We start from the raw sequence: 19,666 nt of genomic DNA on the forward strand, positions 1-19,666 counted from the left end.
AACATAATAATATGGACTGGAAGCTTTCCTTTTCACAAGTGTTTAAATGATAAAACTGAGTGAAATATCTGTTGTTACAACATATCATTTTTTCAGCCTGGTATTTTATAAACAGACCCAGGTCTGCACACACTGCTCTTATTATTTCTCAGGAAGAAATTTTGTAAAATTTCCTGTGTAATAAAAAGGTAAACAGGACATTTAAAAATATACGAGAAAATATATAAAAGAAAAGAAGTGTGACCCATTAGTTGAATGAAATGCTTGTGTTTGTATTGTAACTCCAGCGTGCAGCAGATCAGTGACATAAAAAGACTGTAGATGTGCAAATAATGAGAACACTTTGTGAACTGGACACTTTTCCTATTTTAATCATGTGGCATCTTTACTGATTGTCATCATGCCTCATATTTCATATTTCAGTGTGTCACAGCGTGTGCAGAATAAACCTTTGTAATGGTACGGCACTCAAATAAACTAATGAACAAATGCATCTATTTATAAATGTATTATGAAATCAATAGAGCCAGTCATGCTCACATGCTGAGACTGTGAAGTTGTCAAATGTAGACAAGATAACTGATGCAAAATACAAAATAAGCTTTATTTAAAAAGCGCATTAGCCGAAGTCACAAATCAGGACAACGAGATGATACAGGAATGATGAGAAAAAGCTCAGGAGGACATGTGAAAAAAAAAAAAGCTGCGAAAAAGATGCAAGTAGGCATATAAGCCGGTTACACTGTGGGCCACATACAGTGCACTTTGGTTCAGACCTGAAACAAAATCAGTTTTCTGTCGGTATAAAAAAGTTACACATTTAATCCCTGAGCTATCTCAATGTAAGAAAAAGTCCAACTTGGACACTTACTCTCAGTTTTTCTGCACAACAAAGAAATGTTGCTGCAGCAGATGAGAGAGATCTGTCAGCACATCACTTTGGGCTTAAACTGCAAGAAATAAATATGTAAAGTTTTTGGTAGCTCATCACCCAGAACGTTTTTATTAAATCAGAGATGTTTTTTTTTTTTATGTTTATTTATTACTTAATTACTTTGGTGCAGTAATAGCCACGGAGGAGGTCTTTATCAGTGCAACAAGTTGTAAACATTTGTTAAATTATAGTTCAAATTCAGGTAAACACCATTTTAAATACAGTTTATGTTTTCCTTCACATTTTCCAGTGACATCCAGTTATGGCCCCCAGGCCTAATTGAACACGTGACACAGGCAGTGTTGGCACTACAGTGAGGAAGTGTTTTAAAGTTTATACCTTAATAAGGAAAAAAAAAAAGGTAAGTCAGCTGCAGTGTGTCCCTGCTGGGATATTAAAGGCTTAATATAGGAAATAAAAATAAATGAATTTTATGGCATTTGGGACTTTAGATGTTTTTATTAGGGAACACACACACACACACACACACACACACACACACACACACACCGAGCTTAAATCCCAGATGTAAAATGTAAGAGATATTAGGATGATGCCATGCAAACACTGAATTGTGTTAGGAGCCGGTTTAAAGCCGGTGAGTGCAGCAGCGCTGAGTCTCCGCGGAGACATTAAAACTTTAAAAACAGCCTCGCTAAACTCTGAATAACCGCTGAGCGCCGCAAACGCATCATAAAAACTGTTTAATACGGGAGACGTGTCTCACTCGGAGATCGGCTCTTGTTACGGAATGTGACGGAAAAAGCCGAAGACCGCCTCCGAGAGAGAAGACGGACAGATGAGCGCTTCAGATGGAGGAAAGCTGCGCGCGCACGGCGGACTGTGACAGCTCTGCAGCAGGACGCTGAAGTTTCCAGCACGAGGAGGTCGCGCGGGTTTTGGGGGGTTTCTTGTGTGTTTTCCAGCGATCACATCCTTTTAGAGGCTGAGGAGTGAAAAACTTCATCATGGGGTGAAGATGACATCACAGGTAAGTCACATTAAAACACACCAGCATCTTTTTGCGTCTCGTGGTCTTAGTGAGATAGATTTAAAGTGGCAGCTCCAGTTATCCCAGTTTACTCTGGGAAGTTTCGCCCTTTTGTTTGCAGCACTGCTTCTTGCTCACGGAGGGAGTTTGTTGTTGAGGATGCTTTTTCCCCACCGCTGTGATTCCAGGCTGCAGGTGCTGAATTATAGATCAACTTTATTTCTGTATGTGCACCAAAGCAGCTCCCCGGAGAGCTCAGCATGTAATTACAGACACACGGAGGCTCCCAGTGTCTCACTCTTATTTAATGTGTGTGTGTGTGTGGGGGGGGGTTGGGGCAAGAATATATTTAGTAATATTTAAGATTTCATTCACAAGCTGTGGAGCCCTTGGTGGGCCTACTTTGCTCTTTGTAAATTTCCTGTGGTCTATATTATTTCAGTGGATGTTCATATTAAATAATTCAAAACTTTCAAATAATATTCATCACTGTCATCCACGAGCTCAGACTGCCTGAAACACGGAGGTTCACTCAGCACTTACATCCCTAAAAACAGTCTCAGGGACAAACCTTCTGTTTGCAAGGGGCAGCCAGTCTGAAGAAAGCCATCCTGTACATGACAAATAAGGATTATTTCCAGATCTGAATCATGCAAAGCCACTGTGGTAGAGTCCAAGAATAAACATCTGAAGCTGGAAATGAGCATAATAAGCCCACTTTAACATGACAGATGCAGTGCAGTGGGCAATAAAGAGCAACGTTTGTTTCATTTAGTGAAACAAAATCTAAAAAATGGGTCAGATCTAGATCAGTGTTGGTGTCAGAAACAGAGGCTTTAAGGAAATCTGTCATTTTAGAGCTGCAGTGGATGAACAGTGTTTCCAGGTAAAAACAAAAACATGTTTTAAAGTTACAGCAGAGAGTTTTTTATTCTCAACAAACTCCTTCAAGCTAAAGTCAGTTACTGACCTTCGGGAGCAGTTTCCTCTAATAGCATCATAATCCAGGCTCAAACGTGCACTGAGCAGCTTTTGGGATGAATGAAGGCTGTGGGAGTTTAAGAGGTCCAGTAAGACACTCCTGAGTTCAGATTATTTTGTAAGTTTTGTTTACACTCAGCTTTTATCACCTCATCAGTTTAATGCATGGAGGCATTCGGTTGCTGAATCATTAGAAATGGATTTCTGAACAGGCATCAGCTACAGAGAGGGACCGTTAACTCTTATTGTTCCACAACAATGTATGCATTAACAAGGATGTGCAGGGACCACAAAGAGACCATAAACAATTACAAAGGATGAAAAATAACCGTAAAACTAACCACATAAAAACAAGGAAACACAAAAGAACCACAAAGACCGACCATAAAAAAACAGACAATGACCACACAGAGACAAAACATTCACATAAAGATGATGAACGAAAGAAAGACAGCAAAAAGGAGACCAGAACTTACAGTGAAGTATATCAGAAATATATTAGCTGTGCATTGCTGAATGTAATGTCGGTTTGTTCAGACTGAAATCATATTTCATAAATTAATAATAATTTTTTTACGACAGATTTTACACAGACATGGCCGACTTAATGTAAAAAATCTGTTTTTCTGTTGAAAATGTGGTCTCAACTGTTTAACAGCGTTATACAGAAACGTACATGACAGTATTATTCTTTTATTATTATTATTATCATTATTGTTATTGTCCAGCGCTCTGTGAGTTCTTACACCCGTCTCTGATTTTGACCCGAGCATGCCGCTGACGGATGAAGACAGATTCCAGCTGCAGTGAAGCAAACAGTAGCCAGGACGTGTGACCATAAATCAGTGAGCTGAGCACAGAGAAACCTGATTAAATACCAGCAGGAAGACAGTGAAAGATTCAGGAGCAGATGAAGTCAGACCGTCCTGGTTAAAACGCCATTATGTCCACATTAGGTTAACACCTCTCTGCGATTCCTCGGGCGATTTCCTACACTCTGTAATTAGAGGCTGTGTAACCTTGTTACAATACATTATAGCTACACTTTACCTGCAGTGAGGCACTTACTGCAGCCTCACAGTGGATGGATGGATGTCCTCGGTCCTGTTAGAGTGAGCACCACATGAGGAGCAACCGTTTGGATATTTACACTAAGAGGCAAGACTCTGATCAGAAATACAAACTGTCACCGGTGCTGCCTTTGTTTCGCCTGCAGCAACCGCTGCCTGCTCCACTCTGTGTGTAGAGGCCACACATAGACTCAGACATATAAGGAGGGTGTACGCTGAGGGAAAATCAATCACAATCGAAACTGGAAGCAGCATTTTCTGTCTGAAGTGCACTTGACCTATTAAAAGAGGCTTCTAAAATATACACAACTGTTTAGTACTGACGTGACCATGTGACACATGTTTAAGCAGATTTCCCCACATACGCCACAAAAGCTGCCTGACACGTCGTCACCTCAGACTCTGATGTCTGGAAAAGTCAAAACACAGAAGACGAAGAGGAAATGTGTCTGCGAGTTAACCCAGCAGGGATACTATTACAAGAAATAACAGCATAATTTTTTAAAAGCAACATAGGATGGCCTTAAAGCCTCGCATTATTAGTCTACAGTACATGCTGAATGTTTTTTGTGTTCCCTTTAAAGACATCAGTGAAAAAAAGCACAAACTGATGCAGAAACACAAGTTATGAAGTGTCAGGTGGTCAAAAGTTTCTTGCGGGGGAATCCTCACTAGACATGCCGCATAATTTACACCTCTAGTCGTCACATGACGCCTGTGTCCAACCTAATACTAAAGCCAAGTCTCTGCCCTCAGACAGGTCTTTGAAGGAGTGTCACGGCACACTGTAGTGTGGTGTGTTTGGGGGACGGCTGTAAATTGTAGCTCCAAAAACACGGCAGCTCAAACTGGCGGTGATCGAGGGAAAACAGAAACAGTGCTGCAGACACCTTCTTCATCCTCACAACCTTTACTTGTTGCTAAGCGATATTAATGCAACTCTTGGCAACTAAACAGGATTGAATTATGTTTTCCTGGTGGTCATGTTGCCTTCTTATTGTTAAAAAATATCTTAAATCACAGCAGGAAGATTTGGGAGAGGCTGATAACATCACAGCACTTTCCTCAATTTTGGGGCTTGATGTGAACTTTGTTATTTACTCATCTGTTGTCTGATTTCATTGTGTAGCTTCTTTTTTTGTTGTGAAAGTATGCGCGCTGTGTGGGTGTTTGCACCAGGAGTACAGTAAATGAGCGCGTGTGGGAGTTCTGGCTGCATCGATATATGTTTTTTTGTTTTTTTAAACTTGATGGAGAAAGTTGCAAGCAACCATGAGGTTAGAAGAACTGTTTTAAATCTTCTGCATCTTCTACGCGTTTGCACAGAAAACACTTTGAAAATGTGCAAACTGTGGTTACACTTAGATTAAGTCTGGCTCTCAACCAGTGCTCATTGTGTTTTGTGGTCAACATAAAATGTCTCTTACGTCCAATTAGTGTCTGCCCCCCTGGTCTTAAAAGTGCATTTAGAGGAGCAGGTGGAGTTAGAGGAGCTACAATTCTAAAAAGAAGCTCAAACATTTGGAGCAGAAATTAAAGCTGAGGCTCTTCTTTGGTACAAGCTCTTCATGGGGGGGTTGATGAGTGCTGACTCAGCTTGAGATCAAGAAGACAAAAATTAAGGTTGAGAGGTGAGTCATACTCTGGCCATGATTCAGTCAGATGCACATTAACTGTCAAAACGATCACAGCTTCCATTAAAATGACGTGTCTGTCATCAAAGGGGTCGTTTTCAGCTAATTTACAGCCCCAAGAATAGCTCTGAGTGATTCACAGTTCAAAATAATCCTTGTTTATGTCATGGTGAAACCCTCCCAGTTCATCCTCTGTCTGAAACAAGATGATTTAGCCCCTCCCACCTTTAAAGTCACAACTTTTTATCCCAGCTTGTTTCTGATTGGTCCCTCATCACAAACTGAAGGTTTTTGGGAATACAGAGGTCCCTCGTTTATCGTGGTAGTTACGTTCTAAAAATAACCCGCGATAGCTGAAATCCACGAAGTAGCTAACTTTATTTTTTACAATTATTATAGATGTTTTCATTCAGTTAAATTAAATTCAATTTTATTTATATAGTGCCAAATCACAACAACAGTCTACCTTACAACTTTATATTGTAAGGTGGACCCTACAATAATACATACAGAGAAAAAAAAAAACAATCACATGATCCCCTATGAGCAAGCACTTTGGCGACAGTGAGAAGGAAAAACTCCGTTTTAACAGGAAGAAACTTCCGGCAGAACCAGGCTCAGGGAGGGGCGGGGCCATCTGCTGTGATTGGTTGGGGTGAGAAAGGGGTTTTATGGCTGTAAAACCCCTCACTACATACGTTATACATTTTTCTCAGACAGGCATTAACATTTTCACACTTTTCTCGCTTGTTTAAACACTTTCAAAGTTCAAACCTTCGTAGAAAAATAAGTCCAGTATTATAGAATGAAACCAAAGTCACCCTCGGTTGCCTTTGGCAAACACAAAAATGTCAACGTTTCGTTGTTTGCTGGAGAAAACTTACAAACATACAGTACAGCACTTCAGAGTCACACTGCTAGCAATCAAAGATTTATGTGTAAATTTGACAAGTTGAACGCATTCTGTACTGTACAGGAGACACGGCAAGAGATTGATTGACAATGGGATACAGCCAATCAGAACGCAGAACACAATGCGCTGTAGAAAAAAAAAGCATGCAAAATTGCACAGAAAAAATCGGTGAAACAGCGAGGTCGCGAAGGCTGAACCGTGTTATAGCGAGGGACCACTGTACATTATTTGCTTCTTTCCCCATCCATAATGTCCAGGATGGACTTGGGTGGAGATATTTACTCGTTATGACATCACAAAGACCCAAGAGAAGAAAAACTGAGTGTTTAGCACAGTGTGAAGCCTGGCACATGTGAATGATACAAAGGAGAAGTAAGGATAAACTGTGCAGCCTGAACTGCATGCTGCTGTACGTGACGTATAGATGCAAGAATAAGAATAAAACTTGATTGTTTGAGTGAGTGATAGTAGAACGGGGGGATTATTTATCATTGTTAGTGATACTCTATCGCAGTACTTACTCCTCACTAGAAGGCTGTGGTTGCTGAATATAAAGCAGCTCTCATGTAACTCAATCTGGAGCGTAAAGATCGCGTGTACTCAGAAAACCATGCGTCGATAAATTCTCCTTGGAAAAAAAAACAAAAAACATTGAGAAATGCCTCTTAGCTTCAGCCCAGCAGAACCAAGGCTGAAAACGCCGATTTAAGTTAGGAAACGTCACTTTGAGTTGGCTTTTCCATCTCGGATGTCTTTTCCTTTTAAGATGATTTTAATGCTTTTTTTCTCTCCCGGTCTTACTTATGTGTCTCACTCACAGATTCACATGAAAAGTGAGACAAGAAGCAAACAAAAAAACCCAGAAACATCAAGGAGGGGGGGCATTAAGAAGTCTTCACAGAAACTGCTGAAGATCTGTGTTTGTGTCCTGTGGAGATTTAATTGAAAGCTTGGCTGTTTGGGTTTTATCCACACACGTTCACAGTTTTAGAAATTAACCAGCAATTTTATCACAAACGACTTACACAAAGGGAAACTGTTGCAGCAGAGACATGCGTTGATGTGATGAAAGGAACAAATGGTGACAGATGGTTTAGTATATTGGCATGATGTGGTCAATATGTAGAGGAGGGTTTGTTTACAGGACACAGATCAGATTACACACACTTGTACTGTTTCTTTTTTAACATCTATATCATGTCTTTTAATAATGTAACCACAAAATTGAATGTCTTTAAAATGTGTCACAGTGTGTTTTTCAGTTTGTGTTTATTGTCCCAGCTGATCTAACCATGGGGAAGGAGAGTCTGCCCAGTTGGGCTCACCAGGACTCTGACGAGGGTCTCGTCCACGTGAACGTCGGAGGTCTGAAGAGGAGCCTCTGTTCCAGCACGCTGAAGAAATTCCCGGACACCAGACTGGGAAAGCTGCTGGCATGTGACTCAGAGGAGGCCATACTGCAGGTGGGCTGATGTGTTTGGGTGTGAGTGGGGTACGACTGACACGAGACGTGATAGATTTGAAGGTAAACTTGCCTTGACTTACTAAAAGCCCACCTGCTTCTCTTCTTCTTCACTCTTCCTCTGTCTTATTCCCACCGTTCCTGCTGTAGGTATGTGATGACTATGATGTGCAGGAGAAGGAGTTTTACTTTGATAGGAATCCCGGCCTGTTCCCTTACGTCCTCCACTTCTACCAAACTGGCAAACTTCACATCATGGAGGAGCTGTGCGTCTTCTCCTTCAGGTCTGTCTGAGCCACATTCATCTTTCTGCATCCCAGAGAACCTTTACACCTCTCATACCAATCTATCTGTAACCGACTGTGGACGTTTGTGAATGTGACTCAAAGAAAGGTTTTAGTGAGCTGAGTTCAGTCTTTCTTGGTTTTGCTCGTCTGTCCTGTAATCAGACACAGCAGCTGCTAACGGACTTCACTGTTCATTGTTGCTTTGCATAAAAACTTTAAAGTCTAAAAACAAGCAGTAAAATGAATTCATCAACTCTACACAATCATGTAAAATTTAAACAGCTGATCCTTTGAAAAAGTCACAAACCCAAACTACACACTGCACAAATGTGACATCATTTACAGTCAGTGAGGGTGCACTGCTGTTGGTGGAGGTTGTGATTGGTCCATTTCCTGGACATTAACAAAAAGACTGAGGTCCACGGTTCTTGTTGGATTGTTTTTGTCTTTTCTTTAACTTTTATCAAACTGACGTTTACTCAACAAAACTGTTGGGCTACCTTCAGGTACACATCCTGGTTTTCACACCAAAGCAAGGCAACAAATCTTGTAGTGGATCTTCAGGTGTGTCAGTGTTATGTTGCGCTGGAAAGAACGAGCAGAAATTTAACGTGAATTAGACTTTTGGCCTGCTTGCAGGTGTCCTTTGTCCAATATGCAGCATAATTACAGGAGGCATGGAGCCATTTAGTGCACTAATAACATTGGAAGCAGATGAGAGAACAAACACATGGAAATCATTTTATTTTGATGTGGTTTGTGTGACTTTTTTGGACTTTTTTTTTAATAATGCATAGATAACCTTGATTTGGGTTCTATTGCCCGCACAGCCAGGAGATCGAGTACTGGGGCATCAATGAGTTCTTCCTGGACAGCTGCTGTAGTTATCGTTACCACGACCGCAAGCTGGAGAGCAGCCGACATCGCAGCTGGGACGATGAGAGCGACGCCAGCAGTGTAGACACATCTGTGGACGAGATATCTGACTTAAACAAGTAAAAGACACAGCTGCACGTTCTTTCTCCTTTTTAAAAAATTTTTTTTTAGCTCACTGCCTTTTTCCACCCTCACAGAGACATGCAGCACTTCCAGGAAGTGCGTTATGGGAACATCAGGAAGTGTTTGTGGTTGACGCTGGAGAACCCGGGATACTCCATCCCCAGCAAGCTCTTCAGTCTGCTCTCCATCGGAGTGGTGCTCACATCCATCGCCACCATGTGTATCAACAGCATGCCAGAGTATCAGGTGGGTACGGCGAGCTCAAAACGTGGAGACCAAACAAAACGGTTCAGTCAGCTTTCAGCAGGAAGCATCTGTTGGCTTCATCGTGCTGATTTAGGCTCAGATGAAGACAATTAGAGTAATTAACACTTTTCATCCACAGTTTCATTAAAACAGTTTGTTTGCTTCTCAGAGTCAAACTCAGTGAAATCAAATAGACAAACTAATTTTGTGTGACTTACACTCGCCTAATATTACCAAAGATGTCTTTCACAAAGAGCCTTAAATCCGCTTTGAGAAAGACAGAAAAACATGCTTGAAACAATCTTATGAACTGAAAACAAAGTAAACTACTGATAATTCTCTGGATCCAAACAGAGTGATGCTGAAAGTCAGCTCTGTAAACTTTTGCTGGTGCCTAATTACCCGGGTCCAGTTCACAGGGCCAGCGATGTCCTGACCTCCCTCTTTCCTGGCCAGCTCCTCCAGCTTTTTCAGGAAGTAAACTGAGATATAATCTCTCCAGTGTGTCCTGTAACTGCTCAGACAGTCTGCAGAGGAAGTTCATTTCTTTGATTTGTGACCTCACTCTTTCAGTACGTGGCCAAAGGTGTTGGTGGGAAACTAAATGAACCAGTAAATCGACAGCTTGGCCACGCAGCTCTCTGTGGTTTAGATGTTTCCTCACTTTTCCTGATTATGTCCCAAAACACATGAACAACTATTTACATAAAGATAATTACAAAAGAAAGAATAAAGTACCAGTAAAATGATTTAATCAGTCAGATAGATTAACCCTGTTTTACTTGTTTTATTTAAGTTCTTGATGCCTTACTGAGTCCATTTTTAACATCATTTTTTTATCCTTAGTCCACCTTATATAATCGCTTTTACTGATCATTTCTGTTTAGCAACTATGTGTCTTTTTCTCTTTTCTGCTTTTGATGTCTGTTAAAGCAAATTCTGTCTTTGAAAAGATACATAAATAAAAACTTGTGTTAGTAATTATTTTAAAATAAAAATATCTAATAGGCTGTCAAATTTGAATACAAATGAAATCACTAAATGTTTAATTGAAAACACTCTTAGAGACGCTCCTCTGTCCTTTTTTCTCCCAGACTTTTGATTCTGATGGGAAGTTGATTGAAGAGCCGACCATGCAGGCGCTGGAGGTGTTCTGCTCCTGCTGGTTCACCTTCGAGGTGAGGTGATTAAAACTAAGCATGCTGTGAACTATTTTATCGTGCACTAAAAACTCACTAGGTCTAATATCTAAGGTTGTGTATAAGACCATTTCCCATGCATGTCAATGAGAAGGGAAAAAAAGGAATAAACTTAACTGTGCTAAGATAATATGTTTTAAAATGATCAAAAATATTTTCTATGGCAGTTTTTATCTCATGCTGGAGATTTCTTAAAGATGAAACACAGCACAGAGTTTAAAAAATGTCTTTGCAGGGATGAAGGAAAAAGGCACTTTAAATACTCCTGAACAATAACAACATGCTACACAGCCAAGGAAGGAAACACAGAACAGAGAGGATCACTCTGAAAACATACGGAGCAGGAAGTGAAAATAACAGAGAAACAGGTCGTGAAGGAAAACACAGGGACGACTTCACAAAGACTAACAGAGTAAATACAGCAGAGAGAGAAAGGTAATAAACTACAGGCAACTATGATGGGAGCAAGGAGGGAAATGAGGAAATACCCTTCAAATTAAAACAGGAAGGACGCCAGTTTGAAGTTTGAGCCCGACCCACGGTCCTTTACTGTGTATCTTCCCCAGCTCTCTCTCCCCTTTTTACTGCTATCCTATCAAATAAAATCAAAAATAACCCTCAAAGTAAATCTTTAAAATAAAGTAGGAAGTAAAATGAAAGGAAGACAAAGAACATCACACAAAGACGGAGGAAACACACGAGGCACAGAGAAAAAACCCCTTAAAGAATGCAAAGTCAGACCATGATGAGCTGTTACATACTTCATTCAATTTGTTTGACTTTTATGCATCAGTTTAATTGTATCACTTTGTTTAAACCAAACACAAATTCCAGGCACAGTTAAAATACCTAAACCTAAATATTAGGCCCGAATATGTCAGTGCTGATAGAGACGCTGAACACAGAGGACGGTGACAAACGCTGAGTGTTTGTGATCTCTTTGAGGTCGTCACGCGGCTGCTGCTCGCACCAAACAGGAAGAAGTTCTTCCATCACCCTCTGAACATTATTGACATGGTGTCTGTGGTTCCCATCTACGTCACTCTGGTCTTTGACGTGACTGTGGGATCCGAGTCCGAGCTGGGCGACCTGGGACGACTCATACAGGTCTGTGCTGTGGATGAATGTGGAGCGCACGCTGCTCTGGTAAAAATGTACCGAAAGATTCGTCACATTTGTCATGATCTCTCAGTAAAGGCTGCGATAGTTTGTATTTATGGTGACAGTGTCTGATATGCAGTATTAATCTCATCAGTCCCATCAAAGAGCACACTGTTAATATTACATGCACCATCTGTGGAGGTTCTGCTAGCCTAAGACTGTAATGCCAAGACATTATTAATAACTGCAGACCATCTTCAGTGAGATCACACCAGCAACAACAATCAGTTGTTGGACCACATTCATTTTATATTACACACAATGAAGAGAAATCATAAAGGAAGTCAATGTAAGAGTGTAAGTTTACTCACAGGTCAACACAGTCTCACTGCTGAGGCTCTGTCTGCACCACCCTGTGGAACTTCTGCTTGTTACCCCATAACATCATTTTTCATGTTTAGTCAGGACTGCTTAGTGTCACACTTTTAAGATTCTCCTGTAGCAGAGATAAACTAAAGGCTTATGATTGTAGCTCCATTAGTCTGATATATTTCCAGGTCTTTCCCTGATTGACAGGCTCGTATATTTTAATTATGATACCTGTGTAACTGAAGCTATTTCTCAATTAATATTTTTAAATTGACAAATGCATTCAGTGCCACAACACAAAACTTGCTCTTTATAACAATGACGTACAATTCATTTTAAATTTAAAGCATCGGGGTCAGTGATTTTTTTAGGGTTTCGTTTCACAATCTAGTAACTTTTTATGATTCACAGTTCAAAACAATTATATTTAATGTGGCACCTCAGTTCACCCACTGTTGAACCCTTTATCACACCAGTATCATACAGGCTGTCTGGGCTTATTTTATAATTCTGGCTATAAAAATATCAAATAATTCTCATCTTTCAGGAACCATTTAAATGTTCTCGGTAGCCCAGTGTGGTTGAGGAGTTACAGTAATGTGAAGCGCACACGTGGAGCTGATGTACCTTGTGAATGCTTTGTGCTTCCCTGAAACGGGTTGAATTTTGTCTCTAGCAGAAGCGGTAACAGAGTTACTGTCATTTAAAGAGGACTAAAAATAAAATGGGCCTGCTGCCGAGCTAATGCTAGGGTCTTTAACACCACCATGTCTTTGATGCAACTTTCTTCTGATTGGCTGTCCCTTGCAAACAAAAGCTTTGAGCACATGGTGGGTGTGGCTTCTGTGCTCATACCATAGTAGAAAAAAACACAGTCTGAAAGCAGTCTGAAGCTCACGGTGATTACTCGTCCGTACACTGACCCCATTATTTGAAGCTTCGTGACTCCACCGTTGGAACAGTGTAGTGAATGTCTGCAGCTGCTGCCGTGTAGCCAGAGTTCCTCAGACTCTTTTTAAAGATTGACACTCATACTCCACTCTGTGTCCTCTCAGGTGTTCAGGTTAATGAGGATCTTCAGAGTGTTAAAGTTGGCCCGACACTCGACCGGCCTGCGGTCACTGGGAGCAACACTGCGGGTGAGTGGAGACTCTGTCTGCTCCCACAGACACACAAAGTTTTGTAACGTGTGGATCTCTGACACACAGCGACATTAACCAGCTGACTGATTTTCATTTTGTAGTTTAGTGACTTTTTGCTCTGTTGACCTTTCTGTAGACGCCTCAGATGCAGGTTGATGGATTGTGAGTGGATCTCAGCTGATGTGATGCACACTGTGTTGGACATGTGTTTTTGATTTTTAGGGTTCAGAGCCACACAGACACACAAAAAGACAACTGAAGGAAACAAAAGTTTGCATGTGGGCTGCAGTTTTTAACACAAGGTCTCACTGATGTTCACTTGTTGTTGAGTTTAGGGGAATTGTGTCAGTGTGTTTGAGATGGAAGAACAACAACATTAGAAAACATAACTTAGCATTTCCAATTAGCTAGCATTGCTGTGGATGGTTTCCAATTAAAATCATGCTTTCAGGGTATAAGTTGGATTAGTGAGGTCATCTGTAAAAGCCTTGAAGCTAGCACAATGCTGACAACATTTACACTTTAAGTCATGTTACACATTAATCTGCCGTCTGCACAGATTTTCTTTATGCAAGCTTTAACATGTGATGGAAATTTGGTTTTATATTCTAAATCAGTCCAAGCAACATTTTTGTGTATATTGTGTATGTTTAGTATCATGTGTAATGTATCAGTGACACCAGCGTTGAAAATAGACGCACCATCCCAATTCCTAAAAAGTTGGGACGCTGTGTAAATGTTTTTGTAAACCTCATAAACCCAAAGTTTATTCACAGAAAACTTGTTTAAACTGAGCTCAGAGAGACCGTTTTTCAGAAGTAAATTATTTCACAATAATGTTCCTGAATATTAAACTGTGAATATCTCCTCATCTACGGTACATAATATCATCAAAATAATGCACAGGGACGGTTCTGCCTATGAACACAAGTCACCGTGCCCTCCGCGCAGGACGGCAGGTTAAAGCTCTATCGTGCGAACCAGAAGCCGCCTGGGAGCGTGATCCAGAAACACAGCTGCCTCACAAAGCTCATTAAAACTGTTCTGAGGTCAGACAAACTGAAATGTGAAATTCTATTTGGAAATCATGGATGCTACGGCCTCTGGACTAAAGAGAAGAGGGAACATCTGGCTTGTTATCAGCACTCAGTTAAAAAACCTGCATCTCTGATGGTATTACGTATGCTGCCATCCAGTCGACGCCTTTTCCAGGGAAGGCCTTCCTATTCCCGCAGCATAGCTCCGGATAGAAGAGTCCGAGCGCTGACGTGGCCAGCCCGCAGTCCGGATCTTTCGCCAACTGAAAATCGCTTCTCGCCTGTTGCACGTGCCGTCCATCTGAGGATTAGTGATTAGTTTTAAAGACCCATTCGAGCCACACCTCTCAGACTGTGATCAGTCAGCATGCCTACATTTACCTGTTGAGCCACTCACCTGTAACAGACGTCTTTTCCAGGATTTCAAAGCTGGTCTGTGTGCACTGAGAAAGGAACTGAGGAAACTTACCTGGCTGTCCACCCTCCAAGCTCCTCCTCTGCCTCTGAGGATGTCAGGATATTCTAACCACACCTCTGCTCTGGCTCTGACCGACTCTTCTCTCCCTTGTTGACCAAACAGCTGCCTGAATCACCGCCTGTGATTCCCCAGCCTCAGGTCCTGCTGCCTTTTAAATCTTGTGTAAATACACTTGTTAAACAGCTCTGTCGGTTGTTGGGTTGTGAATGCAGAGTCCAGAACTTCGGAGTCACCTTTGACTTATGACAGCTGGTCTCCTGAGTTCCCAGAAGTTTGTGGACTAATGCTGGAAAAAAGGGAATGCATGGCCCTGTCCCAGCATTCTGACATCAAATTCAAAATGAGCATTTATTTTTCTTAAAATTATATGTTTTGTCAATTCTATTGTGAATATAATATGAGTTTATGAAAACTCTAATCCCTGCATTCTGTTTTATCTGACATGTTTTGGAGTTGGGGTTGTTGATGAAGGATCAGGGACCACAATCTACCACCGCGCTGCTCCTCCTGGTTTTCATTACATCTGCACGTTTCCGTCTCATCTCCTATACCATGAGCTTGTTCCTTCCAACAGAGATGAGCAGAGGATTATTAAAGCCTTTATTAAAGTGCAGCACCACTTTAATAAAGTTCCTGATCCGTGACCGGCATTTCAAATGAAGCACTGAGAGCTTATTTGGTCTCTTTCCTGCATATCAAGTAATGAAAAAGCCTTTAACTCGAAACATTAGTTTAATGTTTAGTTTGATCTTGAAAATGGAAAACGAAACATTTCAGAAGTAAAGCATCTAATGAAAAAGGAGTTCTCTGAAAAAAGACCAGCTTCTCTGTGAATTGACTTTTACTGCTGCTTATTTGTGGAAATGCTCCATTTCTCAGATAACTGATTTTTTTTTACTCCACTGACTGTTTGTTTGCATACTAAGTTTTTTTTCTCTTAGATTTGTTCTTCATAGTGTACAGGGATCCACGTCCACGATTCATCACCATCCTTCTCAATTTTAATAAAGCTGACATTTGTTTCCTTTAAACCAGGAGTGGGGGGCATGTAAATTTTTATATAGTTCTCCGGGGACCATACTATTATGAACTCAGGGATGCAAAAGTCTGTAAGTACTGTGTTACTGAGCCTCATGAGGTTTCACCTTCTTGGCTATTAATGCACTCACACACAAAACATGCACCTGTAATATTCTCTGTCAGTCTGCAGTCGTGTGAAAGCTGCTTGTTAAGGACTCAAACTCTGAGGAAGAGCGTTAACTTTGAGTTGAGAGGGCATTCGTCCTCTCAGCTCGTCACGTTTGTGAACTGTAATGGCGCCGGCGCCTCGCCACAACCTAGGCACAGCGGCTTGCCTTTCATTTAAAGAAAGAAAAAAATCATGTGTCCATTTTTCCTGGAATACGCAGCATTCTGCATCCACCTTTGTTTTCATGACAGCTGCCACGATTCATCCTTTGCTGTCAATCACGTAATGACGTGTGCATCACGTGCTGTATTCACTGACACTGATTTTGACTTGGACGTATCCGTCGGTTTCATCTCAGAAAACTAATGACTGTCAGTATTTTTTTCTATTTTTTTTTTTATTCATGCTATAAGTTACATGTATAAAATATATGCATTTTATTGCTTTGTGGTGTGATTGAAACGGTCTAACAGTCTCGTATACGACCCGGAGGCCGGACGTTCGCGACCCCGGCTTTAATCTGTGTTAAATTCTGCTGTGTTGTCAGATTGTGTAGCTCATTGCTTTCAGTAAGAAGTTCATGTGATTGTTTTCACTGATTGTTGGCATGATTATAAAAAGTTATGGGCAGAGTTCCCTGAAAACGTTACAGGAGATGGAATACATCACGTCATAATTTCATAAATACATATCAACCTAAATAAGAACATTTGGGAGACATAAAAATTTCAACAATGTCAACAGATTATTACAAAGTGATTCAGATCCAGATATCCTGAAACCAGGAACTGAACTTTTCAGCCTGGTGGAGGAGTGCGGCAGTCTAATACAAACATTTGTAGTTTGCAAAATCAGTACCACACGTTCGCTTCTACTTTTCTTATAAAACCTTCTTTTTATGAGTTTCACATGAGAGGAAGCGCAAAACTTTAGAAGTAGAGTCACATTTACAGAGACAAACATTTGGTCAGGTGAGCTGCAGACGCAAAGTTCACATAAAGAAAAGACGGGCGAGTGTTTTCTCACGCCGAGCGGGCATAGATGGTGGGCGTTTGGCTGTATCGCTGTCACGAATCGAACCTCAAATATTTGATCATGACAGATGAGGTTTTGTGCACAAACACATCTCAACCCCTCCGTGTTTTATCTGCAGCACAGTTACCGTGAGGTGGGCATTCTGCTGCTCTACCTGGCTGTGGGAGTGTCCGTCTTCTCGGGTATCGCCTACACTGCTGAATATGAAGAGGTAAAGTTTGACTGACGTGTGGTTGCTGGACTTTCACACTGGTGGAAATCATTTAACTTAGTTTGTGTTCAAATGAGTTCTTTGAATTTGCTTTTTAAGCGTTTAACATCTTGGCTCCAGTGATTTCAGTGTCAGTCTGTTTGGCATACCGTTTTTGAGCCATCGTCAGTCTACAGTTAAAAATTCTCCAATACTTTATGAGCAGTTTAAATTCCTCCCAGTATAAATATCAGAATGCTAACATGCCGATGAATGTGGCAAACATTACACCTGCTAAATGTTCGGTGGTTGCTACAGTATGAAGACAGAAACCATGGCTACACACTTCAACCAACTACTCAGTTACTTTGTAACAAAGTCTTTGTTTTAATACTCACTCGTGTTCCTCCTGCCAATGAAGTCCCTGAGCTGGTTTTCATGACATTTGGCTAATTAAAAGGTTTTGGCTCACAGAATGTTTTACTTTAATTAGTGCTGTTAGACGCTGATAAATCCTTCACAGCGCAATCAAGCTGTTATCTTTGTTTTGGTCTGTAACAAATAAAAATATCAGTGACTGAACAGTTGAAGTGGTGTGGCAGTTATCCTGTTTTGCAGGCATATCTGTGATGTTTAAAGCACACCTGTTGGTGTAATTACTAATGATTAAATTCAAAGAGCACATTAGTCAGTGTGGTCAGTTCATCTCTTCCCCTTGAAGATTAGTTTTAAACTTCAGCTTTGTTCTGATAGATTTTATATACCAAAGTATTTTATTATTTAATTGGATTGTTTACATAATAATATAAATAAATCTAAAAATCTTTACCTTGGATGTCTAAAGCATCCCTCTGTGTCTGTTTCCAGGATGTGGGCCTGGACACCATCCCGGCCTGCTGGTGGTGGGGGACGGTGAGCATGACCACGGTGGGTTACGGGGACGTGGTGCCCGTCACGGTGGTCGGGAAGCTGGCGGCAAGCGGCTGCATCCTGGGCGGCACCCTGGTGGTGGCGCTGCCCATCACCATCATCTTCAACAAGTTCTCCCACTTCTACCGTCGCCAGAAAGCTCTGGAGGCGTCAGTGAGGAACAACAACCGCAAGAAGATGAGGATGAGGATGAGCTGCGAGAATGGGCCAGACGAGGACGAAGAGGATGAGGGGTCAAACGGGGACAGCTGCTGCCTGGACGATGATGATATTGATGATATCGAAGAGGACGATATAGATTATGAGGACGAAGGTGGTGTAATAAACTATAGCTATGTGGAGCATCCATCTTACACGTCGATAACGAGGAAGAAGGAGCCGCATCAGCTGTGACGAAGAGCTGCTGAAGGCTGCGTTCTCACTAGAGATCAAAGCTGTTCAGGTTCACTTCCTGCCTCGTGCGTGACGTGTTCATATGGAAATGATGACTGCATTCATATTTAAATCTGGCTTTCATTTAAAACAAGGCAACACAACATGAGGAGTGATCTGTACGCTTCATGTTTGACCTTTGAACTCATCGAGCATAAACAGGAGGGCTAAACTCCAAGAGGGCTGGAATTTTATTGGATATTGGTGGAGTTTAAAGAAACCAGGCGCTGGAGGGCTCATGTTGTAAATTGGTTTTAATGATCAGCTTTGGGTTTCCATCACAAACCTACGTGATGGACTGTAGTTTGCTGTTATTCATGCATGTGGGCAGCTTTCAGGGTGGAAATTTGTTCTTTCTGATAATGAAGTTTTTCTGTAGCTGTTAAAAAAAGATGAAAAACCCCAAATAATAGAATTACAGTACATGATGCAACATTAAACACGAAGGTCTGCTCAAGAACCGAATCGATTGAGCCTAAACTGAGCTGGACTGAAGAGAAATAGCATGCACGTGTATGAAATGAAGTGAATAAAAAGATTATGAAAGTCTGAATCGTAATTTTGTTCTTGAAGTAAAATGTATAAAGGTAACATTTGATGAAAAAGTTTCTTATCTTTGTACTTTGAAGCCTCAGTGGAAGCATTTTTGTAGTTTTTTTGGAGCTAGAATAAGTTCAGTTAAGCTAACGTTTAGGTTAGCATAAAGACTGGAAAGAGGTAAATGCAGTTAGCCAACATGTGTCAAAATCAGTGTGTCCATTGCAGAGTTATATGTGTGGTCTGTACAGTAACCTGTGAACACATCACACTAAACAGACACAGCACTTGCGAGTTAACATGCTAGCTAACACAAAGTGCAACAAAAAGTAAAGCTAATGCTAATGGTACATCCGAGGAGGGAGACTGACTAACCTACAGCTTTGCTGAGTGTAACAAGAGGCCGGTGTGCGCCGTGTCACTGTTATGTTGCTAAGGGATGTGTTTTAACCCAAACCATCATCTTTTAATAAACCTAATCAGTGAGTGAAAGAGACTGAAAGAACCACA

The 19,666-nt window shown here is 41.1% G+C and overlaps 1 protein-coding gene across 2 annotated transcripts; it reads left to right on the plus strand.

Annotated features, from left to right (window-relative positions):
• The first annotated feature begins 1,724 nt into the window (after positions 1 to 1,724).
• On the plus strand, positions 1,725 to 19,168 carry si:dkey-43k4.5 (potassium voltage-gated channel subfamily S member 2). Of its 2 annotated transcripts, none has more exons than XM_025907602.1 (10): positions 1,725 to 1,925; positions 7,786 to 7,986; positions 8,136 to 8,269; positions 9,103 to 9,267; positions 9,346 to 9,517; positions 10,612 to 10,695; positions 11,662 to 11,823; positions 13,242 to 13,325; positions 17,186 to 17,278; positions 18,125 to 19,168. In XM_025907602.1, the coding sequence occupies exons 1-10, from the start codon at positions 1,914 to 1,916 to the stop codon at positions 18,578 to 18,580; spliced, it is 1,563 nt and encodes a 520-aa protein (XP_025763387.1). In that variant the 5' UTR covers positions 1,725 to 1,913; the 3' UTR covers positions 18,581 to 19,168. The 2 variants fall into 2 exon arrangements, with proteins under 2 accessions (XP_025763387.1, XP_013130913.1); XM_013275459.2 differs by having other exon boundaries at positions 1,726 to 1,925; positions 7,805 to 7,986.
• The last annotated feature ends 498 nt before the right edge of the window (positions 19,169 to 19,666 follow it).

This window comes from Oreochromis niloticus, linkage group LG5, assembly GCF_001858045.2.
Source record: "Oreochromis niloticus isolate F11D_XX linkage group LG5, O_niloticus_UMD_NMBU, whole genome shotgun sequence".
Lineage (NCBI taxonomy): Eukaryota > Metazoa > Chordata > Actinopteri > Cichliformes > Cichlidae > Oreochromis > Oreochromis niloticus.